The sequence below is a fragment of the Babylonia areolata genome, chromosome 32 (genome assembly GCF_041734735.1).
Source record: "Babylonia areolata isolate BAREFJ2019XMU chromosome 32, ASM4173473v1, whole genome shotgun sequence".
NCBI lineage: Eukaryota > Metazoa > Mollusca > Gastropoda > Neogastropoda > Buccinidae > Babylonia > Babylonia areolata.
Genome location: NC_134907.1, coordinates 14790691 through 14817766, shown reverse-complemented (window position 1 = coordinate 14817766; position 27076 = coordinate 14790691). Strand labels below are relative to the sequence as shown.

At 46.7% G+C, this 27076-nt stretch overlaps 1 protein-coding gene across 1 annotated transcript in view; it reads left to right on the top strand.

Annotated features, from left to right (window-relative positions):
- The window catches only part of LOC143276594 (thrombospondin type-1 domain-containing protein 7B-like), a 601155-nt gene that overhangs the window by 521961 nt on the left and 52118 nt on the right, over positions 1 to 27076 (top strand). Inside the window, exons 11-24 of the mRNA XM_076581196.1 lie at positions 8736 to 8938; positions 12024 to 12222; positions 13475 to 13763; positions 14732 to 14853; positions 16960 to 17169; positions 19332 to 19526; positions 20022 to 20158; positions 21383 to 21563; positions 22392 to 22570; positions 23178 to 23302; positions 23826 to 23982; positions 24742 to 24855; positions 25532 to 25687; positions 26956 to 27070. Coding sequence (XP_076437311.1) covers positions 8736 to 8938; positions 12024 to 12222; positions 13475 to 13763; positions 14732 to 14853; positions 16960 to 17169; positions 19332 to 19526; positions 20022 to 20158; positions 21383 to 21563; positions 22392 to 22570; positions 23178 to 23302; positions 23826 to 23982; positions 24742 to 24855; positions 25532 to 25687; positions 26956 to 27070 — 2382 coding nt within the window. The remainder of the gene's footprint in view (positions 1 to 8735; positions 8939 to 12023; positions 12223 to 13474; positions 13764 to 14731; positions 14854 to 16959; positions 17170 to 19331; positions 19527 to 20021; positions 20159 to 21382; positions 21564 to 22391; positions 22571 to 23177; positions 23303 to 23825; positions 23983 to 24741; positions 24856 to 25531; positions 25688 to 26955; positions 27071 to 27076) is intronic.

Sequence of the window (27076 nt, the reverse complement as noted above, 5' to 3'; positions counted from 1 at the left end):
TGGGGGGAAGGGGGAGAAGGGGGGGGGATAGGAGGAGAGAGGGGGCGGGGGAGAGGGAAGGTGATGTACGTTAGGGAGTGGGGGATGGGGGGAAAGGGGGAGAAGGAGGGAGAAGGAGGGGGGGGATAGGAGAGAGAGAGCGGGCGGGGGAGAGGGAAGCGTGAAGTACGTTAGGGAGTGGGGGATGGGGGGGTAAGGGGGGGCGGGGAGGATAGGAGAGAGAGAGGGGGCGGGGGAGAGCGAAGCGTGATGTACGTTAGGGAGTGGGGGATGGGGGGAAGGGGGGAGAAGGAGGGGGGGGGATAGGAGGGAGAGAGGGGGCGGGGATAGGAGGGAGAGAGGGGGGCGGGGGAGAGGGAAGCGTGATGTACGTTAGGGAGTGGGGGGATGGGGGGGGTAAGGGGGGTCGGGGGGGATAGGAGGGAGAGAGGGGGCGGGGGAGAGGGAAGCGTGATGTACGTTAGGGAGTGGGGGGGGGGCTCGGAGAAAGAGGGGTGGGGGTGGGTGGGTGGGTTGGGGAAGGGGGGGGGATGCGGGGGGGGGGGGGACAGTGAGGATGATGTTGGAATGGAGGGTTAGTAGGGGAGGGAGGTGGAGTTGTGGGGGGTGAGGGTGGGAGTGGGGGCGAGGCGGGGGTGGGGGGTTTGAGAGAAAAGCTTGATGACTTTGTTTAGTTTGTTCGTTTGTTTGTTCGTTTGTTTGTATGTTGTTTGGTTGGTTTTTCTTCTGCGCTGCCTTTTCTTCTTTTTTTTTTTTTTTTTTTTTCTTTTTCATTATTTCGTTCTTCTCTCTCTCTCTCTCTCTCTCTCTCTCTCTCTCTCTCTCTCTCTCTCTTTGTTTCTGCCTTTGTCTCTCTATCTCTGTCTTTCTGTCTCTGTCCCTGTCTCTATCTCTCTTGTTCTAATTCACACACACACACACACACACACACACACACACACACACACACACACACACACACATATAAACAAATGATTGAAGCAACAGCAACAAAACAACAACAGCAACAATAACAACAACAACAACAACACAACAACAACAGCAACAACAACAACAATTACAATAACAACAACAACAGCAGCAGCAACAACAGCAACAACAACAACAGCAGCAACAATAGCAATAACAGCAACAACAACAACAGCAACAATAACAACAACAACAGCAGCAGCAACAACAACAACAACAACAACAACAACAACAACAACAACAACAAAACAAATGGAAACGAGGGGAACAAAAAGTACCTGTGATTTCTACATACAGCTGATCCATGCTTGATCTAAGCTGACAGTTTCATTCTCTCTCTCTCTTGCCTTTTTGTTCGCTTCGTGCGTTTGTTTATTTGTTTGTGTGTTTGTTTTGTTTTGTTTCGTTTTCTGTCTGTTTATTTGTTGTTCTGTCTTTGTGTTTTATTTGTCTATTTGCAAGCGAGAGAGCGAGCGAGCGAGAGAGAAAGAGAGAGAGAGAGAGAGCGGGGATGTACAGAGAAAGAGAGAGTGTGAGAGATCGATAGTGGAGGAGAGAGAGAGGAGATAGAGAGAGAGCGGGGAATGTATAGAGAAAGAGAGAGAGGGAGAGATCGATAGTGGGGAGAAAGAGAGGAGATAGAGAGAGCGGGGAATGTATAGAAGAGAGAGGGAGAGATCGATAGTGGAGGAGAAAGAGAGGAGATAGAAAGAGAGAAGAGAGAGAGAGAGAGAGATAGTGGAGGAGAAAGAGAGGAGATAGAAAGAGAGAGAGGAGAGAGAGAGAGAGAGCGAGGGATGTACAGAGAAAGAGAGAGAGGGAGAGATCGATAGTGGAGGAGAGAGAGAGGAGATAGAAAGAGAGAGAGGAGAGAGAGAGAGTGCGGGGGATGTACAGAGAAAGAGAGAGAGGGAGAGATCGATAGTGGAGGAGAGAGAGGAGAGAGAGAGAGCGGGAGGTGTATAGAGAAAGAGAGAGAGGGAGAGATCGATTGTTGAGGAGAGAGAGAGGAGAGAGAGAGAACACTGAACATTGAACACTGAACACTGAAAATGTTTAATGTTATTAGCTGTAAAGCTCTAATCACACAGTAGGTAAAAATCAGAACAACAACAACAACAACAGCAACAAACAAATAAACTGGTGCCAAACAAATAAAATGGACTAGGAAGGAATGAAACATAATTAAAGCAACATAGACTAAGAAGTAGACAGAGGGAGGAGAGAAGGGGGGTGGGGTGGGGTGCACAGAGAAAGAGAGAGCGAGAGAGATATACAGATACAGAGAGAGAGAGAGAGAGAGAGACAGAGAGAGACAGAGACAGAGACAGAGAGAGATACGCTTGACGCTTTGATGTTTTGATGCTGAAGACACTGTCGTCCATAGCACAGAGTTGAGATAATTTTAAAAAAATAATAATTAAAAATATATATATATATGCACGCGTGCACATTGACGTCATTTTCAGTCTAGTGTTTATAAAGTTACTCCTCTCTCTCTCACCTCAGATTCATTCAATCTAATCCAAGCCTTAGTCCATTCACACACACACACACACACACACACACACACACACACCACCCCAAAAGTTACTTAGAGAGAGAGAGGTGAGGGGGGATGGAGGGAGGGGAGAGAGAGAGAGAGAGAGAGAGAGAGAGAGAGAGAGAGATTGTTCAGTCTGCAAGCAGATTCCCTTCCGTCATCTCAGTTTATTTTTAATTTCATGTCGTGTCTTGTCGTGTCGTTTCCTTGTTACATGACTGAATCTTCTTTACACATCTTTTTTTCTTCTTTTTTTATATATATACTTTTTTTTTTCTTTTCTTTTTTTTTCTTTTCTTTTTTTCTTTTTTTTTTTTTTTTTTTTTTTTTCTTAACTCCATTCTGTTCGGTAGTGTTTGTGTTAACATGTTATCTCAGTTCATTTATAATGTTTGTTGGTGGGAGTTTTTTGTGTGTGTATCTTGGGGTTGTTTTGTTTTGTCGGGGTTTTTTGGCTGTTGTTGTTGTTGTTGTTTGTTTGCTTTTGTTTTGTTTGTTTTGGGGTTGTTTTTTTTTATAGTTTTTTGTTGTTGTTTTTTGTTGTTGTTGTTGTTTTTTGGGGGGGTTGTTTTGGTGGTTGGTGTTGTTGCTTGTTGCTGTTGTTGTTGGGTTTTTCTTTATTACTTTATTCATACAGCGTCCGGCCTTATTTGTAAGCACAATTATGCTGTATTTCTTATCTTACATTTTCTTTTCTTATCTTATCTTATCTTACATTATCTATCTAATCTTTAACTTTAACTTACCTTTCCTTATCTTATCTTATCTTACCTTCTGGATCTCAGTGTCTTTGTTTTCTAAGTGTACTTTACTTTCGTTTGTGTTCGCGAACCGTTCGTGAAGTATGGCTTTGAAAGTTATCGGTAAAAGCAGCAGCAGCAGCAGCAGCAGTTTCAGTAATGTAGTAGTAGTTGTTGTGGTGCGTGCGTGCGTGCGTGCGTGCGTGCGTGCGTGCTTACGTACGTGCGTGCGTGCCTGCGTTCTTTTATTCACTCCTCCACTCACTCACTCTCCCACGCTTTCATTCATTCTCTCACTCACTCACTCAGCCGTTCATTATTTCATGCATTCATTCACTCACTCATTAATTGATTCACCCATTCACTCATTCATTCACAGCACTTTTCATTCATTCGTTCAATCATTCATTCGTTCGTTCGTTGGTCTACTTATTCAGTCGTACATTTATTTATACATTCATTCATTCATTCATCCATTCACTCACCCACTCATTCATTCACCCATTCTTTCAGCCATTCAGTAATTTACTCATTCATTTATGTATTCTTTCGTTCATTTCAGTAATCAACCCGGTACCCCCATTCAACCATTTATCTATTTATTCGTCCATTCATTCAATCGTTCATTCATGTGTTCACTCTTTCTTTCATTCATTCATTCATTCATTCATTACAGGTGAACGCCGCACAGAGGGTGAGATTCCCACTTTGTCTGGACGGGGAGGTAAGGCTTGTTCATATGCATTCATTCATTCATTCATTCATTCATTCATTCATTCATTCTTTTGTTCATTTAATCATTCATTCATTCATTTATTCGTCCGCTTATTCATTCATTCATTCATTCGTTCGTTCGTTCGTTCGTTCATTCGTTCGTTCGTTCATTCATTCATTCATTCATTCTCCATCAGTTGACTCATTCATTCATTCATTCATTCATTTATTCATTCATTCCCCATCCATTGACTCGTCCACTCATTCATTCATTCATTCCTTTTCTTTATTTTATCGATCTTATCCATTCAGTCTTTCGTTCCTCCATTCATTTATTCATTCATTCATTCATTCATTCCTTTTCTTTATTTTATCGATCTTATCCATTCAGTCTTTCGTTCCTCCATTCATTTATTCATTCATTCATTCAATCTCCAACCATTGACTCGTCGACTCACTCATTCATTCATTCATTCATTCATTCTGTTGATTTATTTTATCGGTTTTATCTGTTCAGTCGTTCGTTCTTCAATTCATATATTCATTCATTCATTTATTCATTCATTCATTCTCCATCAATTGACTCGTCCGCTCATTCATGCATTCATTCATTCCTTTTCTTTATTCTATTGATCTTAACCGTTCAGTCTTTCGTTCCTCCATTCATCCATTCATTTATTCATTCATTCATTCTTCATCATTTGACTCGTTCATTCATTCATTCATTCATTCCCTTTCTTTATTTTATCGATCCTATCCGTTCAGTCTTTCGTTCCTCCAGTCATTAATTCATTAACTCATTCAGTCAGTCTCCATCCGTTGACGCGTCCACTCCTTCATCCATCCATTCATTCATTCATTCATTTATTCATTCCTTTTCTTTATTTTATCGATTTTATCCATTCAGTCGTTCGTTCCTCCATTCATTCATTCATTCATTCATTCGTTCGTTCGTTCGTTCGTTCGTTCGTTCATTCTCCATCAGTTGACTCGTCCACTCATTCATTCATTGACTCATTTGACGTTGTATGATGTTGCCGTCAACATTGTTTCTGTCCTTCAATGTGTTTTCTTTCTTTCTTTCTTTCTTTCTTTCTTTCTTTTATGTTTCTTCTCATTCTTCCTCTGATGCTTATTATCCGGCATCCCTAATGAAGGCCAGACGATGTATCAAATAACTTGTTAACATAATTGATTTGTTTCTTCTTCTTCTTCTTCTTCTTCTTCTTCTTCTTCTTCTTCTTCTCTCCCTCCTCCTCCTCTCCCTCCTCCTCTTTCTTCTTCTTCTTCTTCTCCTTCCTCCTCCTCTCCCTCCTTCTTCTTCTTCTTCTTCTTCTTCTTCTTCTTCTTAGTTTTTCATCGCTTTGTTACCTTTAATAGACTATTCAAGTTCCTATTCTTATTCGTCGTTCTTATTATATTATTTTATTTCAGTTTATTTCTTTATTTTTATGTTTTGTGTCGTTCGTTCTTTATTTTTTATGTCGTTAAATGGGCAGAATTGTAAAAAGGCCTTTACTGTGCCTAATTCTTTACCCATTAAAGATTCAATCAATCAATCAATCTTCTCCTCTCCCTCCTCCTCCTTCTCCTCCTCCTCCTCCTTCTTCTTCTTCTTCTTCTTCTTCTTCTTCTTCTTCTTCTTCCTCCTCCTCCTCCTCCTCTCCCTCCTCTTCTTCTTCTTCTTCTTCTTCTTCTTCTTCTCCTCTCCCTCCTCCTCCTCCTCCTCCTCCTCTCCCTCCTCCTCTTTCTTCTTCTTCTTCTTCCTCCTCCTCCTCCTCCTCTCCCTCCTCCTCTTTCTTCTTCTTCTTCTTCCTCCTCCTCCTCCTCCTCTCCCTCCTCCTCTTTCTTCTTCTTCTTCTTCTCCTCCTCCCCCTCCTCCTTCTTCTTCTTCTTCTTCTTCTTCTTCTTCTCCTCTCCCTCCTCCTCTCCCTCCTCCTCCTCCTCTCCAATTCTCTGAAGCGTCATTAGGACGCCGCACAGAAGAACTGTTCACCAGCTTCCTCCAGATCTGTCGGTTGTGTGTCAAAGCCTGGGTCTTTGCAAATGGTTTTCCTCTCCATTCTGCAGTTTTGACAATCCATCGTTTTGTTGTTGTTGTTTTACGACTAATTAATTTGTGAACAACAGTAAATAGTAGTAACTCTCTCCGTTTACAAAGTATACAACTTATGCTTATGCTGCCGATTCAGCTTACACACAGGTAAATAAAAGGCACATTGGTATTGGAACAAACCCAAACACTTCCTCAAAAAAAAAAAAATAAAAATAAAAGAGAAAAAAAAGAGAGAGACTGCAGACTTGTCCCTATAATTATACTGATCACTTTACATGTCCACACAGCATCAGTGACAGACGAACTGTGCAAACACAAATCAGCTTCTTTATCTTTATTCAAGACTGGTTTAGCCTTTTCATCCTGAATGTGCTCCACAGAACAAAACAAACACTACAGAACGAGCACTCGTTCTCAGAAAGAAAAGATGTGAGCACATCACTCCTCTTTTGCAACATCTCCACTGGCTACCTGTCTCACACAGAATAAAGTACAAGATCAGCACTCTATGTTGCAAATGTATTCACAAATCTGCCCCTTCCTATCTCTGTGGCTGTCTTCACCTCTACACTCCGCCTCGCTCTCTGCGATCGGCTTCGGATCCACTCTGTTTACGCATACCCAGATTCAAACACTCGACTGTTGGACGCCGTTCTTTCTCTATCTCTGGACCTTGCAATTGGAATGAACTTCCTCTTTCTCTTCGTCAGGTCTCCGCACTCAGCTCTTACAAGTCTCGTCTTAAAACCCACCTCTTCCCAAAATAGCCTCCCTCCCCTGCCTCTTCCTTGTCTTCAGTTTCTCCAGTTTTAGAATTATGCGTGCGTGTGAATGGCTGGTGCGAAAGCGCTTTGATTTGTCTCTGCACAAGATTCAGCGCTAATTAAATATAATTATTATTATCAAAACGTGAATAGTAAACTGTGTGTTGTGTTGTATTTTGTGTTTTGAGGAAGGTGGCAGAATGGTTAAGACGCTCGTCTGCCAATACAGAGTCAAGGAGGGTCTGGGTTCGAATCCCGCTCTCGCCTTTTCTCCAACGTTTGACTGGTATTATATATAAGTAAAAACTGGACACCTCACCATAACCTGTTGGGCTCACTGGATGACACATGGTATGCTATTATAGATCAAATGATAAATCCAAACCCGAATGTCTTCGTTTTTCATAAAGTAATGTAGGACGCATCAAAAAACAGTCCTGTTTTTAATCTTGGGATTTATTTGTGTTTGTATTTCTTTTTATCACAGCATATTTGTCTGTGTGAAATTCGGGCTGCTCTCCCCAGGAAGAACGCGTCGCCATACTACAGCGCCACCCTTTTTTGTATTTTTTCCTGCGTGCAGGATGTTTTTGGGTTTTTTCTTTGTTTTCCCTATGGAAATGGATTTTTCTACAGATTTTTGCAAGGAACAACCCTTTTGTCGCCGTGGGTTCTTTTACGTGCGCTAAGTGCATGCTGCACACTGGACCTCGGTTTATCGTCTCATCCGAATGACTAGCGTCCAGACCACCACTCAAGGTCTAGTGGAGGGGGAGAAAATATCGGCGGCTGAATCATGATTCGAACCAGCGCGCTGAGATTCTCTCTCTTCCTAGGCGGACGCGTTACCTCTAGGCTGTCACTCCACCTATCAAGGGTTCCTTTTAGACCAGCTTCCTCCTCTGTCTCCTATACATGCATGCCCTCAAGGCCTTGACTAAAGCGCTTTGGGTAGTGCCAGCTGCAGGTCAGGCATCTGTCTTTGCACCTGGGTGTAATGTAGCGTACGTCTTCTTTTTCTTCTGCGTTCACTCGAATGCACACGAGTGGGCTTTTACGTGTATGACCGTTTTTACCCCGCCATGTAGGCAGCCATACTCCGTTTTCAGGGGTGTGCATGCTGGGTATGTTCTTGTTTCCATAACCCACCGAACGCTGACATGGATTACAGGATCTTTAACGTGCGTATTTGATCTTCTGCTTGCATATACACACGAAGAGGGTTCAGGCACTAGCAGGTCTGCACATATGTTGACCTGGGAGATCGTAAAAATCTCCACCCTTTACCCACCAGGCGCCGTCACCGTGATTCGAACACGGGACCCTCATATTGGACAGTCCAACGCTTTAACCACTCGGCTATTGCGCCCGTCGTAATGTAGCGTACTATACATGGCTTTGCCCGAACGCAGCGACGCCCCCTTGAGAGAATCTGGAAACTGTGTGTCTGTGTGACTGTGTATTTGTGCATGCCTGAAATCTAATTGAATGACACAGGAATCGAACGATGATGAGCGCCCAATGGCAGCCGTCAGTCGGCTCTACCCAGGTAGACAGCCTGTTGTGCGAATGACCCCGTGTTTGTAAAGCGCTTACAGCTTGGTCTCTGACCGAGGGTAGGCGCTGTGTAGGTATACATATCAATAAATGACTCCGTGTTTGTAAAGTGCTTAATGGTAGTAATAATAATAATAATAATAATAAATTCAGGCTTATATAGCGCAGTACCCCCAACTCAGATGGGGCTCGCCGCGCTTTCCAGTGCAGTGCAATATACAGATTTAAGACCGACGTAAAAATATGTACAAAATAAACACAAGTCTCACATGACAATTAGAGCTTGGTCTCCGACCGAGGATAGACGCAGCATAAGTATCCATATCATCATCATCATCATCATCATCATCAAATTGACAACAACAACAAGGGATTGAATTGTCTTGTTCCAGGCAAGCGCTACAGGACCAGAGAGATCCTCACCTTGCCAGGCCCCGGGGGCAAGGGCTGCCCTCACCTCAGCGAGACCAAAGCCTGCGAGCCCCAGCCCTGCTTTAGGTGGCGCGTGACTTTCGGCGCCTGCGAGTCCACCATCCGAGGCCGCTGCGGGCAGGGCACGCGCAAGCGCATGGCGGAGTGTGTGGATAAAGATGGGGTGAGTTGGGAGAGTTTGATAGACCCCCCCCCCCCCCCCCACCCCCTGAAAACGGTGTATGGCTGCCTACATGGCAAGGTATGAAAAGGTCATACAGGTAAAAGCCCACTCGTGAACATACCTGGTGAACGTGGGAGTTGCAGCCCACGAACGAAGAAGAAGAGTATGATAGTCAGTCGTGTTCCCGACTATGACTATCTGAACAGCAGAGGAGGCAACTAGAATGCTGTCCTGGCAGTCATCTGAGCTAAAATTTGATTATAGTGGAGAATGTCTTGCCCCAAGTTTGTGTGTGTGTGTGTGTGTGTGTGTGTGGAGGGGAAGTAGGAAGGGTGAGGAGGAAAGGTTGGGAGAGTGGAGAGGGGAGAAGTACAAAGGCAAGCATGCACCTGATGTGTGTGTGTGTGTGTGTGTGTGTGTGTGTGTGTGTGTGTGTGTGTGATAGCGTTGTAGAGCAGTAGTGAACACAAAAACATGTGTTACCCATTTACTCGCTCGATAGCTAGACCCCCCCCCCCCCCCTCGTCCCCCCCAACCCCCTTCTCCCCCCTACCACCCCATCCATGCTACCTACATACACACCCCCCCCCGGCCCCCCCACTAGACTCCCCCCCCCCCAACAGTCTACCCACCACCCCCTTTTTTTTCTTGGTGCCATACCTATATATCGCCTGGAGGTATATCCCAAGCGTACACTTACCTCGCAGGTGAGCGACTGGATTTCTCGGGTCACGAAGTAAAGAGATGGGAACTGGGATGGTATGTGTGAGCCCGTGGACGTCATCCAGAAGGCATTGCCCTCTTTCTTGCTTGTTTTTTTTTTTTTTTTTTTTTTTCCTTTTCTTTTTTTTTTCTTTTGTGTGTGTGTGTGTGTGTGTGTGTGTGTGTGTGTGTGTGTGTGTGTGTGTGTGTGTGTGTGTGTGTGTTGCTGCCTTTTGTTTGTTGTTGTCGTTGTTGTTGTTTTTCTTCTTGCCAAAGGAAGCGAACTAGGTCAACTGTGACCTACTTATTACAGTAGGCAACGTTAAGTCGAGGTATACACAATATAGGTTGCACACACACACACACACACACACACACACACACACACATTAAAAAAAACCGTTAAGGACCAGTTCATCAATTTAAGTATGTGATCGACTCGGTCGACTTTTGCAATATGATTTTCTGGGTATATTTTCTTTTTTTTTAATTCATTTGGGTCATAGCAACATGATTATGTTTCAATTAAGCGTTTTTGTTTTTGTTTTAAATCGAAAGATGGTTTAAAATGGTTGCAGGGTACATTTAGCCTACCATTGGCCTCTGACTGAATATATAATGCGGTGTGTGTCTGCGGGTGGGGTGGGGGGTGGGGGTATTTGTGTGTGTGGGTGTCTTTGCCCATCCATCTCTCTCTCCTCTCTCTCTGAGGCCCCCCTCCACCCCGCCCTCCCTCTCTCTCCTCTTCCCCCCCTCTCTCTCCCCGTCTCTTTCTCTCCCCCCTCTCTCCCCCCCTCTCTCTCTCCTCTTCCCTGTCTCTCCCCCCTTCTCTCTATCCCCTCTCCCCCCCCCACTCTCTCTCTCCTCTCTGCCCCCCCTCTCTCTCCTCTTTCCTCTCTCTCTCTCTCCTCTCTCTCCCTCTTTATCTCCCCCTCTCTATCTCTCTCCCCCCCTCTCTCCCCCCCCGTCTCTCTCCCTCTCTTCTCCCCTGTCTCTCCCCCCTCTCTCTATCCCCTCTCCCCCCACTCTCTCTCTCCCCTCTGCCCCCTCTCTCTCTCCTCTCTCTCTCTCCCTCTCTCTCTATCTCTCTCCCCCCTCTCTCTCCCTACCCCCTCTCCCCTGTCTCTCCCCCCTCTCTCTCTATTCCCCCCCCCCTTTCTCTCTCCCCATCCCCCGCCCTTCCCCCCTCGCCCCTCCCATCTTACCCACCATTCATCCCAGTGATGGTGTAACTTCCATCAAGTTCCTTCCACCTTTCCATCTCGACAAAATCAGATTACTTCACGATTACAATGTCCTTGATGCCACGAGGCTGTTCGTGCCACTGCTGCTACTGCTGCTGTTGGCGCGACCTCTGTGGTCCCAGGCAAGGGAGATAAAAAAAAAATAACCGTGTTTCACTCTCTCTTTCTCTCTCTCTCTGTGTCTGTCTCTCTCTCTCGCTCTGTCTCTCTCTCTCTCACTCTCTCTTCCCTGTCAGGGTGGTGGTGAGCAGGCCGGTTCATCTGTTTGTGTGTGTGTGGGGGGGGGGGGGGGGGGGGTGGGGGGGGTGGGGGTTGGGGTGGAGGGATATATCGGTGTGAGTGGGTGTGCGTTTGAGAACACACACACACACACACACACACACACACACACAGGGAAACAGGGGGAAAGAGAGAGAGAGTGTGTGTGTGTGTGTGTGTTCTGCGTGTCAGTGTGAGTGTGTGTATGTGTGAGTATGTGTGTTTGTGTGTGTGCGCGCGTGTGATAGAGAATGTGTGTGTGTGCGTGTGTGTGTGTGTGTGTGTGTGTGTGCGTGCGTGCGTGCGTGAGTACGTGAGAGAGAGGGAGAGAGAGAGAGCTCCCTTGATCGAGCGTGACATCACCGTTCATGCTCTCATTATCGCTCACCCGTTTTGACTCAAGGTCCTTTGGAGCAGGAGTGTAGGGAAGGGGGAGGAGGAGGAAGAGAGGTGTGGTGGGGGTACGGAGACAGGAGCAGAAGAAGAACAAGAAGAAGACAGTGAGGATGAGGGGATGAGGAGATGAGGTAGAGGAGAGAAGAGGAAGTGGAACAGGGGGTGGGGGAGGAGGAGGAGCAAGAAGAAGAAGAAGAATGATTATCATCATCAATAGTACTACAAGTGTTAGTAGAAGAAGAAGAAGATGTGATGTGGAGTATGATTATAGTAAATTATGTCCGAACGCAGTGACGCCACCTTGACAAAAACTGAAACTGAAACTGAAACTAAAACCCACTTTCCACTTTTGAAAAAAAAAAAAAAATGTTGGCTTTTACTTCTCCTTTTTTTCTTGCGCAAGACCATAAATAATTCTGTCCTGTTTTCTCTCTCTCCCCTACGCCCCCCACCCTCCCCCAACCACCCACGCTCGCTATGTGCAGGTCAAAGTGAAAGCCCGTTTCTGCTGGAAGCACCAAGCGGATAATCGCCCCTGGGAGGAGTGTTACGTCCCTTGCCCCGACGACTGCGTGCTGTCTGACTGGGGCCAGTGGTCTCAGTGCCCCGATCCTTGCGATCCTAATCAGCCGGGACCCGCGGTTCGAATCCGGACGAGGAAGATTCTGGCTTACAGTGGCACAGGTAGGAAGGAAGGGGTTTTTTTTTGTTGTTGTTTCGTTTTTTCAAGTTCCGTAAATATATTTTTGGTTTGTTTGTTTGTTGTTGTTGTTATTTGGAGTCTCCCGTCGGACCGACGGATGAGTAGGCAGGCAGGTTTATCTGTCGGTGTGTGTCCTCATATGGGAGAAGAGGCCGATTCTGGATGCGCAGCACTTCCCACAGGTGTTGCAAGGGAAAACGTCTCCAGAAGTTGAGCCCTGCTTCCTTCGCTCACGCTTCTCCTTTATGGCCAGCGTTCTCTTGTTTTCAAAGGTATTTATGCCACAAGAGCCACAGCATCCTCCAGCGAGAGCGGTCAAGGGCATCAGTTTCCCAGGAAGCGATGTCTGTGTCATAGGTTTTGAGGTTTGTCTTCAAGGTGTCCTTGAAGCGCTTGCAGGGTCTTCCAAGTTCGCGGTGGCCTTCCTTCAGCTGGCCATACAAGAGCATCTTCGGGGATCTTGCTGTCTGTCATGCGGACAACGTGTCCTGTCCAGCATATTGTCGTTTGCTGTCCGGTTATCTGCACCGTTTCAGTGGCATTATTCCCATCTCCCCCTTTTTTTGATGGGTTTGGAGTTGAGTGTTTGTTTGTTGTTTTGTTGTTGTTGCTTTTGATTTGGCACTAGCAGGTCTGCACGATCGTTGAACTGGAACTGGCATTGCGAGATCGGGGAGGTTGCCGGGGATGAGTTGGGGGGGTGGGGGGGGGGGAGGGGGAGTCCACCCTTAATTCAACCAACAGGCGCCTGCCACGAGCAAGATTCGAACCAACCAAGGATCCTCAGATTGAAAGTCCAACACCGCTTTTTTTTTTTTTTTTTTTTAAATTAGACCTGGCTGGTGCGGTCAGGAAGAAACTGAAACTGAAACATGAAAAATGAATTATAACTGCCGTTTAACAATGTTCGGGGGCGGGGTGAGGGTGAGGGTTGGGGGCGGGGGGGGAGGGGAGGTGATGAAGCCCTGGCATGGCTCCCTTTTAGGTCTACTGGGTTATAAACAACATGATCTGATTATAGTCTAATACGTGCTCTCTCTCTATTTCTACCCCTCTCTCTTTCTCCCCCCACTCTCTCTCTCTCCCCCCCCTCTCTCTCTCTCTGCCTGTCTGTCTCCCCCTCTCTCTCCCCCGCTGTCTCTCTCTTCCCCCCCCCCCCCCCGTCTCCCCCCTTACCTCCCCCCATCCCCCGTCTCTCTCCCTCCCCTTCTCTCTCTCTCTCCCCCTTTACAGGGCCTCAAGCCATCCCCTGCCCCAACCCGTCCACGCTGAGGGAGAGCGAGCAGTGTCCTGCACCCTTGGAGTGCACCGTGTACCTGTGGAAGACGTCAGCTTGGGGCAGGTGCACTGCCAACAGTGCCCACATCCCCGCGGGCGACCCGGCGCGCGGCGGGCACTCCTCTGGCGGGGGGGCTGCCGCAGTGGGCGGCTTCAGCGGCAGCAGCAGCAAGTGTGGCCCCGGCACCCAGACGCGAGAGGTGGCCTGCTACAGCTCTGAGGGGCTGAGGGTGATGGAGGCAAAGTGAGAGGGAGGGAGAGAGAGAGGGAGGGAGGGAGAGAGAGAGAGACAGATAATTATAGACAGAAAGAAAGACACAGAAATAAAGTGTGTGTAGGTGTGTGTGTGTGTGTGTGTGTGTGTGTGTGTGTCTTTTATTCTTTTTTTTTTTCATTCTATTTTATTTCGTTGTTTTTTTTTGTGTTTTTTTTGTTTTTTTTTAGTTATTGGTTTTGACAACTTGTGGCGTCCAGGTGTGTGTGTGTGTGTGTGTGTGTGTGTGTGTGTAAGAGAGAGAGAGAGAGAGAGAGAGAGAGAGAGTGAATGAATGAATGAATGTATGAATCTTCATTTTCCAACGATGGAGATAACAATAGCACATTGGCTGAATCGTTATATCTCCCGCTGTTCTAAGAGACACATAGACATGTACACATTGACAGAATAATGTAGTCATACCCAATACGTGTCACATACATGTTCAAGGATAGCTGACGCGGCGTCAAACTGAGATTCACATAACATCGCGCGTATGTTTTCGAAACAGAAGCCAGAGAGAGAGAGAGAGAGAGAGAGAGATAGAACAAACTTTATTCTTTAAAAGTGAGAGAGGGAAAGAGAGGGACAGGGGGAAAGAGAGAGAGAGTGTGTGTGTAGAGAGAGAGACAGACAGACAGAGAGATTGTGTGTGTGTGTGTGTGTGTGTGTGTGTGTGTGTGTGTGTGTGATTTATTGACTTACTGCTTGTGGCACAGAGAAAGACAAAGATAGAGACCGACCAACAGACAGACACGACACACAGAGACAGAGAGGGTTTTATTTTTCTTTTTCTTTTTTTCCTTTTTTATAGTTATGTTTTTAAATTATCTAAATGTTGTTCTGTTGTTATTTTTTTGTGTTATTTATGTTTTTGAATTATTGATTTACACCTTACCTGTGGTTGATGTTGTTGGATTTTTTTTTTTTTTTTTTTTTTTTTTTTTTTTGAGCAGGTGCGAGGAACGAGTAAAGCCGGCCACCATCCAGAACTGTAACGTGAAGTGTCCAGTAGACTGCAGGGTGACGGAGTGGTCAGAGTGGTCAGACTGCGGCACGTCCTGCCGGGCCTTCACAGGTATTATTTGATGTTTTTTGCTTAATGTCCCGTCACATATATCGGTGATTGAAGACATTTTGTTAAAGTATTTTGCGAATACATCTGAGTATTATCGGTTAGAAGGGGTGGGAGATGTGGATGAATGGAGGGTTGGGGAGAAACTGGGCAAATGAGGGTAAAAATGTGGGTGAACTTTGGAAGAAAAACAAAACAAACAAACAAACAAAAAAAAACAACCTCTAAATACAGTTACAGGAAATTACTTAAAGGACTTCGTAAAAGACAAGTCGTTAAACTGACAAGCGAAACAACTGATAATGAATGCAAAAAGTCAAAAACATCAACGTTCTCAGTCACTTGTGAAGACACACTTTCCTGTACAAAAGGCTTCACCAAGCTTCTGGTATTTGTATTTGTATTTCTCTTTTTATCACAACAGATTTCTCCGTGTGAAATTCGGGCTGCTCTCCCAAGGGAGAGCGCGTCGCTACACTACAGCACCACCACCCCAAACCCCTCTCCCCCCCCCCCCCCTTTTTTTTTTCCCCTGCGTTTAGTTTGTTTATTTGTTGTTGTTTTTCCTATTGAAGTGGATTTTTCTACAGAATTTTGCCAGGAACAACCCTTTTGTTGCCGTGGGTTCTTTTACGTGCGCTAAGTGCATGCTGCACAGGGGATCTCGCTTTATCGTCTCCTCCGAATGACTAGCGTCCAGACCACCACTCAAGGTCTAGTGAAGGGAGAGAAAATATCGGCGGCTGAGCCGTGATTCGAACCTGCGGGCTCAGATTCTCTCGCTTCCAATGCGGACGCGTTACCTCTAGGCTATCACTCCACAGAGGGTAAAGGGATTCGTCTCTACGCCTGACTTTGACAGTGGATTTCTTTCTTTCTTTCTTTCTTTCTTTCTTTCTTTAACTTTTTTTTTTAAATACCTAGGTGTCATCAGCAAATCACGTGGACTGGGTGACCATGACAGGAAATGCTATGATTATTCGAAACACGAAGGGAAATAACCGTGATTTGCAACGATAACGTCCCAATCTCCGTCTGTCTGTCTGTCTGTCTGTCTGTGTGTGATTTCGCTGTGTTATTCTTGTTCACTTGTAGACTGATTTGAAAACAAATATTGTGATTAGACAGACTTTGTATGACATAATTGTAGTAAATCGTATGAAATGGATACTATGCCATGATTATTTACAGTGCATCTGTTCTGATTTTCTTTATATTTCTGAATTTAACAAACCCCTTCCCCACCCTGTCCCCCTGTAAGTGGGCAAAAATGGGCCTGACCACAATAAATCGTTCGTTCGTTCGTTCTCTCTCTATCTCTCTCTCTAGGTGACTCGCTTGATCTTGACAGTGGCTTTTTTAACCTCGGTGTCATCAGCAAATCACGTGGACTCGGTGATAATGACAAAAATGCTATGATTGTTTGAGTGTGTCGACATATGAAGGGAAATAACCGTCTTATTGTTTTGCACTCGTGTTTTGCAACGATTTCGTCCCTTGCATGCAGATTAACCCCCCCCCCCCCCCCCCCCATGTCTCATCTCTCTCTCTTGGTGACTCGCTTAACCTCAACAGTGTGCTTTTTACTCGGTGTCATCAGCAAACCACGTGACACGGTGACCTTGACAGTGGCTGTATTTGTTAACTCCCATTTGCCGGCTGGCTCTTCTCCCCCCCCCCCCCCCCCCCCCCCCCCTCTCTTACTCACCTCCCTACCTTCCTTGCTTTCCCTTCAATCATTAAGGTTAGACCTTTTCTGATAGGAAGTTTTTCTTTCTTTTGACTGCTTGTTCCTTTCTCTCTTGCTTGCTTTCTTCTCTGTCTGTCTGCCTATCTTATTGTCTGTCTTTCTTCATTTATTTATGTATTTTTGTTTGTTTATTTATTTATTCATCTATTTATGTGTTTATTTATTTATCGTTTTACTCTTTTATTTACATGTAACTATTCATCCATTTATGCATACATTCATTTATTCAACTTTCTAATTATTCACATATTCCCTCCTTCCTTGCTTGTATGCTTCCTTCGTTCGGATCAAACCTGCATCAATTTCCTCTTATCAATTTCTGTTTATCTTTCTTCTTTTTCTTTCTTTCCTTCTCCTAGCTCGTCAGCTTCTCCCGAAGCAGAACCGGGTTCGCTTCATCGTCACCTACCCTCAAAATGGCGGCCTCTCGTGCCCGCACGTGCTCAACGAGGAGCGACACTGTCTCCACCTACCGGTGTGCGAGACCTACTTCTGGGATGTGTCGGTGTGGAGCGACTGCATCCTCCCGCCCATTGTCCCCCTCTGCGGCAACGGCCTGAAGGCCAGGAGTGAGTTGGGGGGCTCTCTTCCTCTTGAGTCTGTTGTGTGTGTCTGTTTCTCTGTGTGTGTCTCTCTCTCCCTCTCTCACATTCTCTCTCTCTTCCCTTTCTCTCTGTGTCTGCCCGTCTGTCCTTCTGTGTGTGTGCGGGTCTCTCTCTGTGTGTCTCTCTCCCTCTCTCACATTCTGTCTCTCTCTCTATTTCTTTTGTCTCTGTGTCTGTTCTCTCTCCCTCTGTCTCTCTCTCTCTCTGTGGCGTGTGCTTCCGCTTTTATCGTTTTCGCTTTAATTAAACAATTTTTATTCCAAGAAACAACAAAGCATAAACACACTACTAAACACAAAAAGCATGGGAAGGGCGTCATATCTCCTCTCTCATTCTCTGTCTCCGTTCGTCTGTCCGTTTGTCTCTCTCAGTAACTAAAACTCATTCATTCATTTAATCTTTCCAAAGTAGTGAAAGATGTTGCATTCCTTCGCATGTGGTGCAACAGAATCGTCTATATATATATATATATATATATATATATAAGCACCGCCTTGCACACCTTCCACAGTGTTGCTTGCAGACTTGGTGAACCGCTGGGTCCAGATCAACATCCACAACCTTGTCAATATTTGCGAAGTCATGTTTTTAAACCATCCGGTTTTTTTTTCGTTTTTTTCCTACTGACACATTCTTCCTCCTTCTTCTTCAGCAGCATGGGTGGACTAGATTTCTTTTCTAATAGGTCTGGAGGTGGTCTTTGACATCCCCATTAAAGGCTTTGGAAATAAATGTTTCCGCTGTCTGTGACGAGTATCACTGGTTCCATGGAGTGATGGCCTAGAGGTAACGCGTCCGCGTGGGAAGCGAAAGAATCTTAGCGGGCTGGTTCGAATCACGGCTCAGCCGCCGATATTTTCTCCCACTCCATTAGACCTTGACTGGTGGTCTAGACGCTAGTCATTCGGATGAGACGATAAACCGAGGTCCCGTGTGCAGCATACACTTAGCGCACGTAAAAGAACCCACTGCAACAAAAGGGTTTTTCCTGGCATAATTCTGTAGAAAAATCAACTTCGATAGGATAAACAAATACAATTGCACGCAGGAAAAAATACAAAAAAAAAAAGGGTGGCGCTGTCGTGTAGCGACGCGCTCTCCCTGGGGAGAGCAGCCCGAATTTCATACAGAGCAATCTGCTGTGATAAAAAGAAATACAAATACAAATCGCCGTAGATGAGGGAAAATGCCACGCCCCCCTACCCCTCGCCACATTCATCATCACACTGTCCCTGCTTCTTCATCCCTAGTCGCGCTCTCGTAAGGTGGTGCTCTCTCTCTCCCCCTCTCACTCTCCTTCTCTCTCTCTCAGTCTCTTCCCCCTCCCTCTCTGTCTTTCTCTTTTCTCTCTCCTGCTATTATCTGCCTGCCTATTTTTCTTGACCCCTCTCTTGCCTCGTCTCTGACTACTTTACTCGCCAGCCTCTCTTCCTCTTCCCCAACAGCATTACTTCACACTGTACTATTCATGTTGCATGCTCTGGGTGCAGTTTTTTCATGAGCTTTGTTCACTTATTTTTTACTTATTTATTTTTGTAATTAGAATTCTTCTCTTTGCACTTATTGAATGTTTGTGTGTGCATTGCATTTTGACATTCCAGTAAACGCCCTTGATAAAGACGAGTGGTCGAAACTGGTCGGGCATCAGTTTTCTTGTCTTCCTTTTTTCTGTGTGTGTGTGTGTGTGTGTGTGTGTGTGTGTATATATAAAGTCTCCCATCGACGGAGAAGGAAACCTTTCCCAACGGCTGTGAAGGCGGAAGAGGATGACCAAAAGGCAGGGGGAGCTCTTATCCTTGGCTGGAAGTCCTCCTAGGAGACGGAGACGGAACTCGGAGAAAAAACCTGCACCTGCCGAGGCCGTTTTACACGTGGCAGTATCTGCACCTGTGGGACTGTGAGCGTCAGATGGCGAGAGAGTGGGGAAGGGACTGCACAACTCCTCTTCACTAAAAAAAACAAACAAAAACGTCATCTGTGCTGGTCAGGCAGCCAGGCTCCATCGACATATATATTATATTATATTATATATATATATAGAGAGAGAGAGAGAGAGGATATCGTTGCACCACATGCAAATGAATGCAAGCATCTTTCACCTCTTTCCATCCTCCATACTTCTCCAGATGTGACGTGTCGTCACTCCAACCTGACGGCGTTCGGGCTGAACGTGTGCCTGGAGCGACTGTCCAACCTGCCCCGCCTGGTGGAGCCCTGTTACGTGGCGTGCCCCTCAGAGTGCCAGGTGTCAGAGTGGGAGCCCTGGGGCCGCTGTGTGCAGGGCTGCCAGGGCAAGAGGTTCCGATGGCGCAAGTTGCTGGGTGAGATTTTTTTGTTATTCTTTTTTTTTGTTTGTTTGTTTGAATGTGTGTGTGGTGAGGTTCCGCTTGTGTTAAGTTGTTGGGCGATATTTTGGGACGGGGGAGGTGTGTGTGTGTGTGTGTGTGTGTGTGTGTCTCCTCGCTGGTGAAAGATGCTGGGTGATATATCTTTTTGTTGGTTTTTTTGTGGGGTGGGGTGTTGGTGAGGTTCTACTGGCACAAAATGCAGGGTGAGTTTTTCGTTGTTTTTTTTTATCGTTGTTGTTGTTGTTTGTTTGCTTTTGTGTGGTTACGCTGGTAAAAGTTGCTGGATGAGATTTTGTGTGTTTTGTTGTTTGTTTGTTGCTGGTTTGTTTATTCAGTTTTTTGGGGGGTTTTTGTTTTTGTTTTTTGTTGGGTTTTTTTGGTGGTGTTCTGCTGGCGAAAGTTTGTTTCTTTCTTTGTTTTGTGAGGTTGCGCTGGCAGAAGTTGCTGTATCCTGCATTTGTTTTTCAGGTGACAGTAAGACCAACCCTGACTGCAAGAACCAGAACAAGTACCCGTTGGATGAGCACGAGGACTGTGTGTGTGACAGCCTGAGGCCTGTGGTCATTGGGGAATGGTCGGATTGTATTCTGAAACCTGCTGAAGAGGTTGGTCATCAGTGGTGGTAGTATTAGTATTAGTATTATTATTAATAGTAGTAGTGGTGGTAGTGGTAGTAGCTGTGGTAATTGGGGAATGGTCGGATTGTACTCTGAAACCTCCTGAAGAGGTTGGTCATCGGTGGTAGTAGTAGTGGTGGTGGTGGTTGCAGAAGTATGGATGATGATGATGATGTTGATAATGATAACGACAGCAGCAACAACAACGATGGTGATGATGATGTACTATAATGTACATCCGTATTGCGCCCTTTCTAAGAGCTCGGGGCATTTTACACGGAAGGAAAAGTTACAAATTCCATAACCTAATTACGACCACTCACTTTCTAATCAACACAACACCAACACAAATACATTCACTATCAATCCACCACACGCAACAAAATCAATCAAACTTAACCCACCCTATTCTCGACCAGTTGGGAACCAAATTCGCCCAGGTATCCCTGAAGAAGCCCCCCCTCCCCGCGACACACACACACACAACACAACACAACATCACCACAAATTAAATGCATGCACCATTTACCCACCACACACAACAAAGCCAGTCAAGCGTTACCCGCCCTTCTCTCTTTCTCCAGGTGGGAGCCAAGTTCGCTTTGATGTCTCTGAAGACACCCCCCCCCCCCCCCCCACACACACACACAACCACAGCACAACAATAACACAAGACCCATCTGTCCACCACACAACAAAACCAGCCACGTTTGTCCAGACGTCTCTGAAGAGCCCCCCCACCCCTACCCCCCCCCCCCCACCCCTGCGCCCCACCCCTAACCCCCCACACACACCACAACCACAGCACAACGACAACACAATCACAATCTGTCCACCACAAAACAAAACCAGCCTCCCTTCTCTCTACCAGGTGGGAGCCAAATTCGCTTTGATGTCTCTGAAGATCTCACACCCCCACCCCTGCGCCCCACCCCTAACCCCACACACACACCGCAACCACAGCACAACAACAACACAAGCACCATCTGTCCACCACACAACAAAACCGGCCAAATTTGTCCAGACGTCTATGAAGAGCCCCCCCCCCCCCACACACACACACACACACACACATCACAACAACAACACAATCACTATCTGTCCACCACACAACAAAACCAGCCTCCCATCTCTCTCTCTACCACCACAACTAAACCAGTCGAACTGAACCACCACCACCCCCTTTCACCCTTCTCTCCTCTCCTTCCCCAGGTGGGAGCCAAGTTCGCTCAGATGTCCCTGAAGAGCCTCCAGCTGAGGACCACCAACGACACGTCCTCCTCCCCGGCCACCCCCGACCAGGCCTACTGTGGGGAGGGAGTCCGGTACAAGGCCATCTCCTGTCAGACCTCCGCCAGGGACATGGAGGGGGCCTCTAGCTGCTCTGCTTCAGGTGAGGGGTTGTTTGTGGGTGTGTGGGTTGGGTGGTAGGGGTGGGCGGGGGAGGTTGGGAGTGGGGTGGGAGGTGTTGGTGTTTTGGGGGGTTGGATGGGGTTTGTGTTGGGTTGTGTGAGTGTGTGGGCGAGTTGGGTTGTTTGTGTGTGTGTGTGGGGGGGGGGGGGACAGGGTGAGGGGGGGGGGGGAGTGTGCGTGTGTGTGTGTGTGTTGGGATGTTGGTGTGTGTGTGTGTGTGTTGGGATGTCGGTGTGTGTGTGTGTGTATGTTGGGGTTTGGGTGTGTGTGTGTGTTGGGATGTTGGTGTTCGTGTGTTGGGTTGTTAGGTGGATGTCAATGTTGGGTTATTGGGGTATAGGTAGGATTTTTTATATTTTATTTTTGTTTTAATTTGTTGTCTTTTTTTAAGAGGTGTGTGTGTGGGGGGGGGGGGGAGTATATTCGGTTGTTGGAGTGTGCGTGTGTTGGGTTGTTGGGGTTATGGGTGTTGGGTTGCTAAAAGCACTAGAGCCGCAGGGCAGACGCTACACAGTTGTACATCTTTTTTTCTTATCATCATCCTTCTTCTGCTCTTCCTCCTGCTCCTTTTTCTTCTCCTTCTTCTGTTTCTTCTCCTTCTCGTCGTCGTCGTCGTCTTTATAACTTTCTGCATTTGTAGTTTAGACGCGGTAATGCCCTACTATAGCATCCTTAATTCCTGGAGCTGAATTCAGGATGCCAAAGTGGGACATCGCCTTTAATTAAATGCTATGTGTTTTATGACAAGTCAGTATGACCCACACTCTCCCCCCCCTTACCCACCCACACACTCACGTCCACCCCACAGAGTACCAGGAGGAGGACTGTGAGATCCCCTGCCCCGTGGACTGTCAGATGACCCCCTGGTCCGAGTGGAGCACGTGCAGCGTGTCTTGCGGATCCGGCATCCAGCAGAGGTTCCGCAGCGTCAGCACCTTGCCCCTGAACGGGGGACGGAAGTGCCCGTCCTCTTACGGCTACTCCAAGGTACGGGTGCTACACGGGTGTGTGGGGGTGTTGGGGGGAAAGGGGTGTGTGTGTGTGTGTGTTGGGCGTGTGTATGTGTTGGGTGTGTGTGTGTGTGCGTGTGTTTTCTGCGTCTTTACTACTACTTCTACTACTGGGATTGAGTGGAAAGACAGTGTGTGTGTGTGCGTGTGCGTGTGCGTGCGTGCGTGTGTGCGTGAGAGGGAGGGAGGGCAAAAGGGAATTAAGACAGCTTGGAAGGAGGGAGGGTGGGGACGGGCAGTGGAGGTGGGGGTGGGGGGGATCAAACAGACACTTGCCGCAAAATGGGGGCTGGAAGTGTCCGTCTCATATACATACACACGCGCACACACACACGCACACACAAAATCACAAACACACACAGACAGACAGACACACATACACACACAGAAACAACACACACACCCACACACACACACCACACACAGATGGATAGATAGATAGACAGACAGACAAAGATAATAACATAATTATTTCCAACCTGTCCCTGCACAGAAATCCCACAATCGGCTGTGCACATCACGGTATAGACAGACAGACAGACAGACACATGATGACACGCGTCCAATCTGTCCACTCTGTACAGCAATCCCAGAGCCGGGTCTGCACTTCGCGGTGTCAGCATCACCAGTGGCGGGCCGACGACTGGGGTCCGTGCCTGCCTCACGGGGAGTCCGTGTGTGGGCCTGGTACACAAAGCCGTACTGTGGGGTATGTATGTGTGTGTGTGTGTTTGTGTGTATCTGCGTCTGTGTGTGTGCGTGTGCGTGTGCGTGTGTCCGTCCGTTTGTGGGCCGGATACTACGGACATGTAGTTTGAGGTTTGCAACGGAACACTAAGCGATGCAATACAGTATTGCATTACAGTGTACAATGCAAAGCAATATTTTCGATACAATGCCAATCAGTGCGTCGTTGCAGTACCGTTTATTACAATGCTATTGACTGCAAGACAATACAACACAACAGATTACAACATTATACAAAACAGCCAAAAAATAATGCCATCATTAGCAACACTTTTAGTTATACTTAATGCAACACATTACATTACATTACATTACATTGCCATGCAAATCAAAGCAGTGTCTTATAGTATACCACACCACACTACCCCAACCCGCTAACCACACGCACACACCACACCACACTTTTTTTTTTCTTCCTCTAAACGCTCCCCCCCACCCCACCAAAAAACAACAACAACTAACAAAATACCGAACGTCACGTGCAGATGCTTCGCGGCAAGCGACAGTACGACGACCTTGACCCTGGTGGACGGCAGCTTCTGTCCCCGGCGAGAGAAGCCCAGCAACGTGCAGGACTGCAGTTTGCCTTGCCCAGGGGACTGCGTGCTGTCACACTGGTCTGAGTGGACTCCTTGTTCTCAGGTGACTGTGCTGTGGTGCTGTGCTGTGCTGTGCTGGGTTACATTGTGTGTCGTGTCGTGTCGTTCCTTGTTGTATCGTACTGTTGTCTGTCCTCATCCTTGTTCCTGTTTGTAGTTCTTGTTCTTTTCTCCTACTCCTTTTTTTTCTTCTTCTTCCTTCCATCTTGTTTTCGTTCTTCCTCCTCCTCTCTTCTTCTTCCTATCTCTCCCTCTTTTCTTCCTCCTCCTCTATTCTTCTTCCTCCTCCTCTCCCTCTTTTCCTCCTCCTCCTCTCCCTCTTTTCCCCCTCCTCTCTTCTTCTTCCTCCTCCTCTCCTGTTTTTTTTTTCCTTCCTCCTCCTCCTCCTCGTCGTCGTTCAGGTAGTGCAGTCTCCCTCCCGAGGGACTCTGTGCTGTCACACTGGTCAGAGTGGACTCCTTGTTCCCATAGGTTGTTGTTCAGCGCGCCAAGTGCGTGTCGCTTATTCATTTATTCGCGTATTTATTTTATTTATTTATGCATGTATTTACCTGTTTGTTTATTCATTCATGTATCTACTTATTTATCTATTCATTCATATATTTACGTATTTATTTATCTTTCGCTTTATCCACATTTCTTCCCCTCCACTCCTCTGTATGACTGACGGAGTGAACGTCCACGACTTGTGAACACTGCTCATTTCGTATTGACGGGAAGAATTGTAGATATTGCCTTATCTTTTTACTCATTGATTGATTGATTAAGTTATCTGTTTACCTATAATTATATTTCTGTCCAGCCGTGTAATGGCCAGCAGACCCAGACGAGGGCCCGGGCCATCCTGAGGCACGCTGGGCAGTACTCCTCCAGTGACTGTTTATCCGCCTTGCAGGACGTCCGCGTGTGTCTCAAGGTGTGTGGTGTGTGTGTGTGGTGTGTGTGTGTGGTGTGTGTGTGTGTGAGGGGTAGGGCTGGGCGGGTGGGTGTGGGTGTGTGTGTGTGGGGGGGGGGGGGGGGTTGTCAAACAGCTGTGCTATCATAAATGGTGAAATGGTGACTTGTATTTAAAAGACGAAGAATACATAGTTTTTCTATGACGCGATAACCAGAACCAGTGCTGCTCAAAGCGTCTTACATCATCCAGTGGACTATAAACATGCTTGGAAAAAAAAAACTATTTCAACCTCTCTCTGACAATGGAAAACTAGACAAGACATAACGAGGACAGGAGTGTAAAGGATTAACAAACGATAAAGATTGGTAACTGTCTCTGCATGTACAAGAGACACGGTTTCAAGTCAAATGCAGCTTATGCTACCGATTCAGCCAGCACACACAGGTAAATAAAAGACACATTGGATCAAACCCAAACACTTCCTCCAAAAAGGAAGCACCGGGCTTGTCCTTAACACCGATCATTTGACATGTGCACACAGCAGTAATGACAGAAGAAATGTGCAGCAAACACAAACTAGCTTTTATTCAAGACTGGTATCGCCTTTTAAATCCTGAATATGCTGTGTCATGTTGTGTTACGTTATTTCTATTTTCAAACCAACTCCAACACAAACGAAAAACAACCAACAAAGGGCGAGAACTGCTTCGAGTACTCGTGGGAGTTATCGGACTGGACGACCTGTCTGATCAACGAGGGATCAGCGGCGTGCGGCGTGGGTCACAAGGAACGTTACGCCCTCTGTCGGAACGACGCCGGACAGAGGGTGGAGGACTTCAGATGCTCTGAGGTAACTGGGGCAGGACAGGGCAGGGCAGGGCAAGACAAGACAAGACAAGACAAGACAAGACAAGACAAGACAAGACAGGGTGGGGCAGGGCAGGACAAGACAGGGCAGAACAGGGCAAGGCAAGACAAGACAGGGCGGGGCGGGACAGTGCAGGGTAAGACAAGACAACACAAGGCGGGGCGGGGCGGGGCAGGGCAGGCAGGGCAGGGCAGGGCAAGACAAGAGGGCATGGCAGGACAGGGTAAGACAAGACAAGACAAGACAGTGCAGGGCGGGACATGCGCACATGCCATCTCGTGCCTGTCTGCTTGTTTTGTTCTTCTTCTGTTTGTTCTCTCTCTCTCTCTCATGATCATTGATATATTGTTCACACTATCTGATTCGGTTTCTAATATGTTCGTGCCCCACTCCTTTCTTATGGGCCGGAGGCCTAACAAATAAACTACTGACTTGTATGTTTTTTTCTCTCTTCTTCCCCCCCCCCCCCCCCCCCCCCCCCATTTATTCATTATTTCATTATTCATCCAGTTATTCACCCGCTTATTCGTTCAATACATTGATGATTTTTATCAGTATATCCATGTTGGTTTCAACTGGGGGAGGATCAAAGTCTTTCTTTATTCATTCAGTTATTCATCCTCGTATTTGTTCAATTGTTCAATACATTGATGTTTTCATCAGTGTATCCATGATGATGATGATGATGATGATATGAGTGCTTATATAACACCTACCCTTGGTCGGAGAACAAACTCGAAGCGCTTTACAAACACAGTCATTTGAACAACAGGCTGCCTACCTGGGTAGAGGCGACTGACGGCTGCCATTGGGCGCTCGTCATTCGTTTCCGGTGTCATTCAATAGGTTTCAGTCACACATACATACACACTCATACAAACATGTAACATATGTTTACGTGTATGACCGTTTTGTTTATTATTAACACCGCCGGCAGCCGTACTCCGTTTTCCGGGGTGTGCATACTAGGTATGTTCTTGTTTCCATAACCCACCGAACGCTGACATGAATTACAGGATCGTTAGCGTGCGTATTTGATCTTCTACGTGCGTATACACACGAAGGGGGTTCAGGCATTAAGTAGGTCTGCACATAGTGCTGTCGTGGGAGCTCGGAAAAATCTCCACCTTTTACCCACCAGACCCCGTTGCCGAAATTCGAACCCGGGACCCTCAGAATCAAAGTCCAATGCTTTAACCACGGGGCTGTTGCACCCCCTTATTCGTTCAACACATTGATGATGGTTTCAGCTGTTCGGACCAATGACAGAACGCCTGGTGGTGTCCTGTGAGATCCCGTGTGACAACGACTGCCTGCTGTCCGACTGGTCTGATTGGTCCATGTGTAGTGTGCCTTGTGGATTGGGTCAGT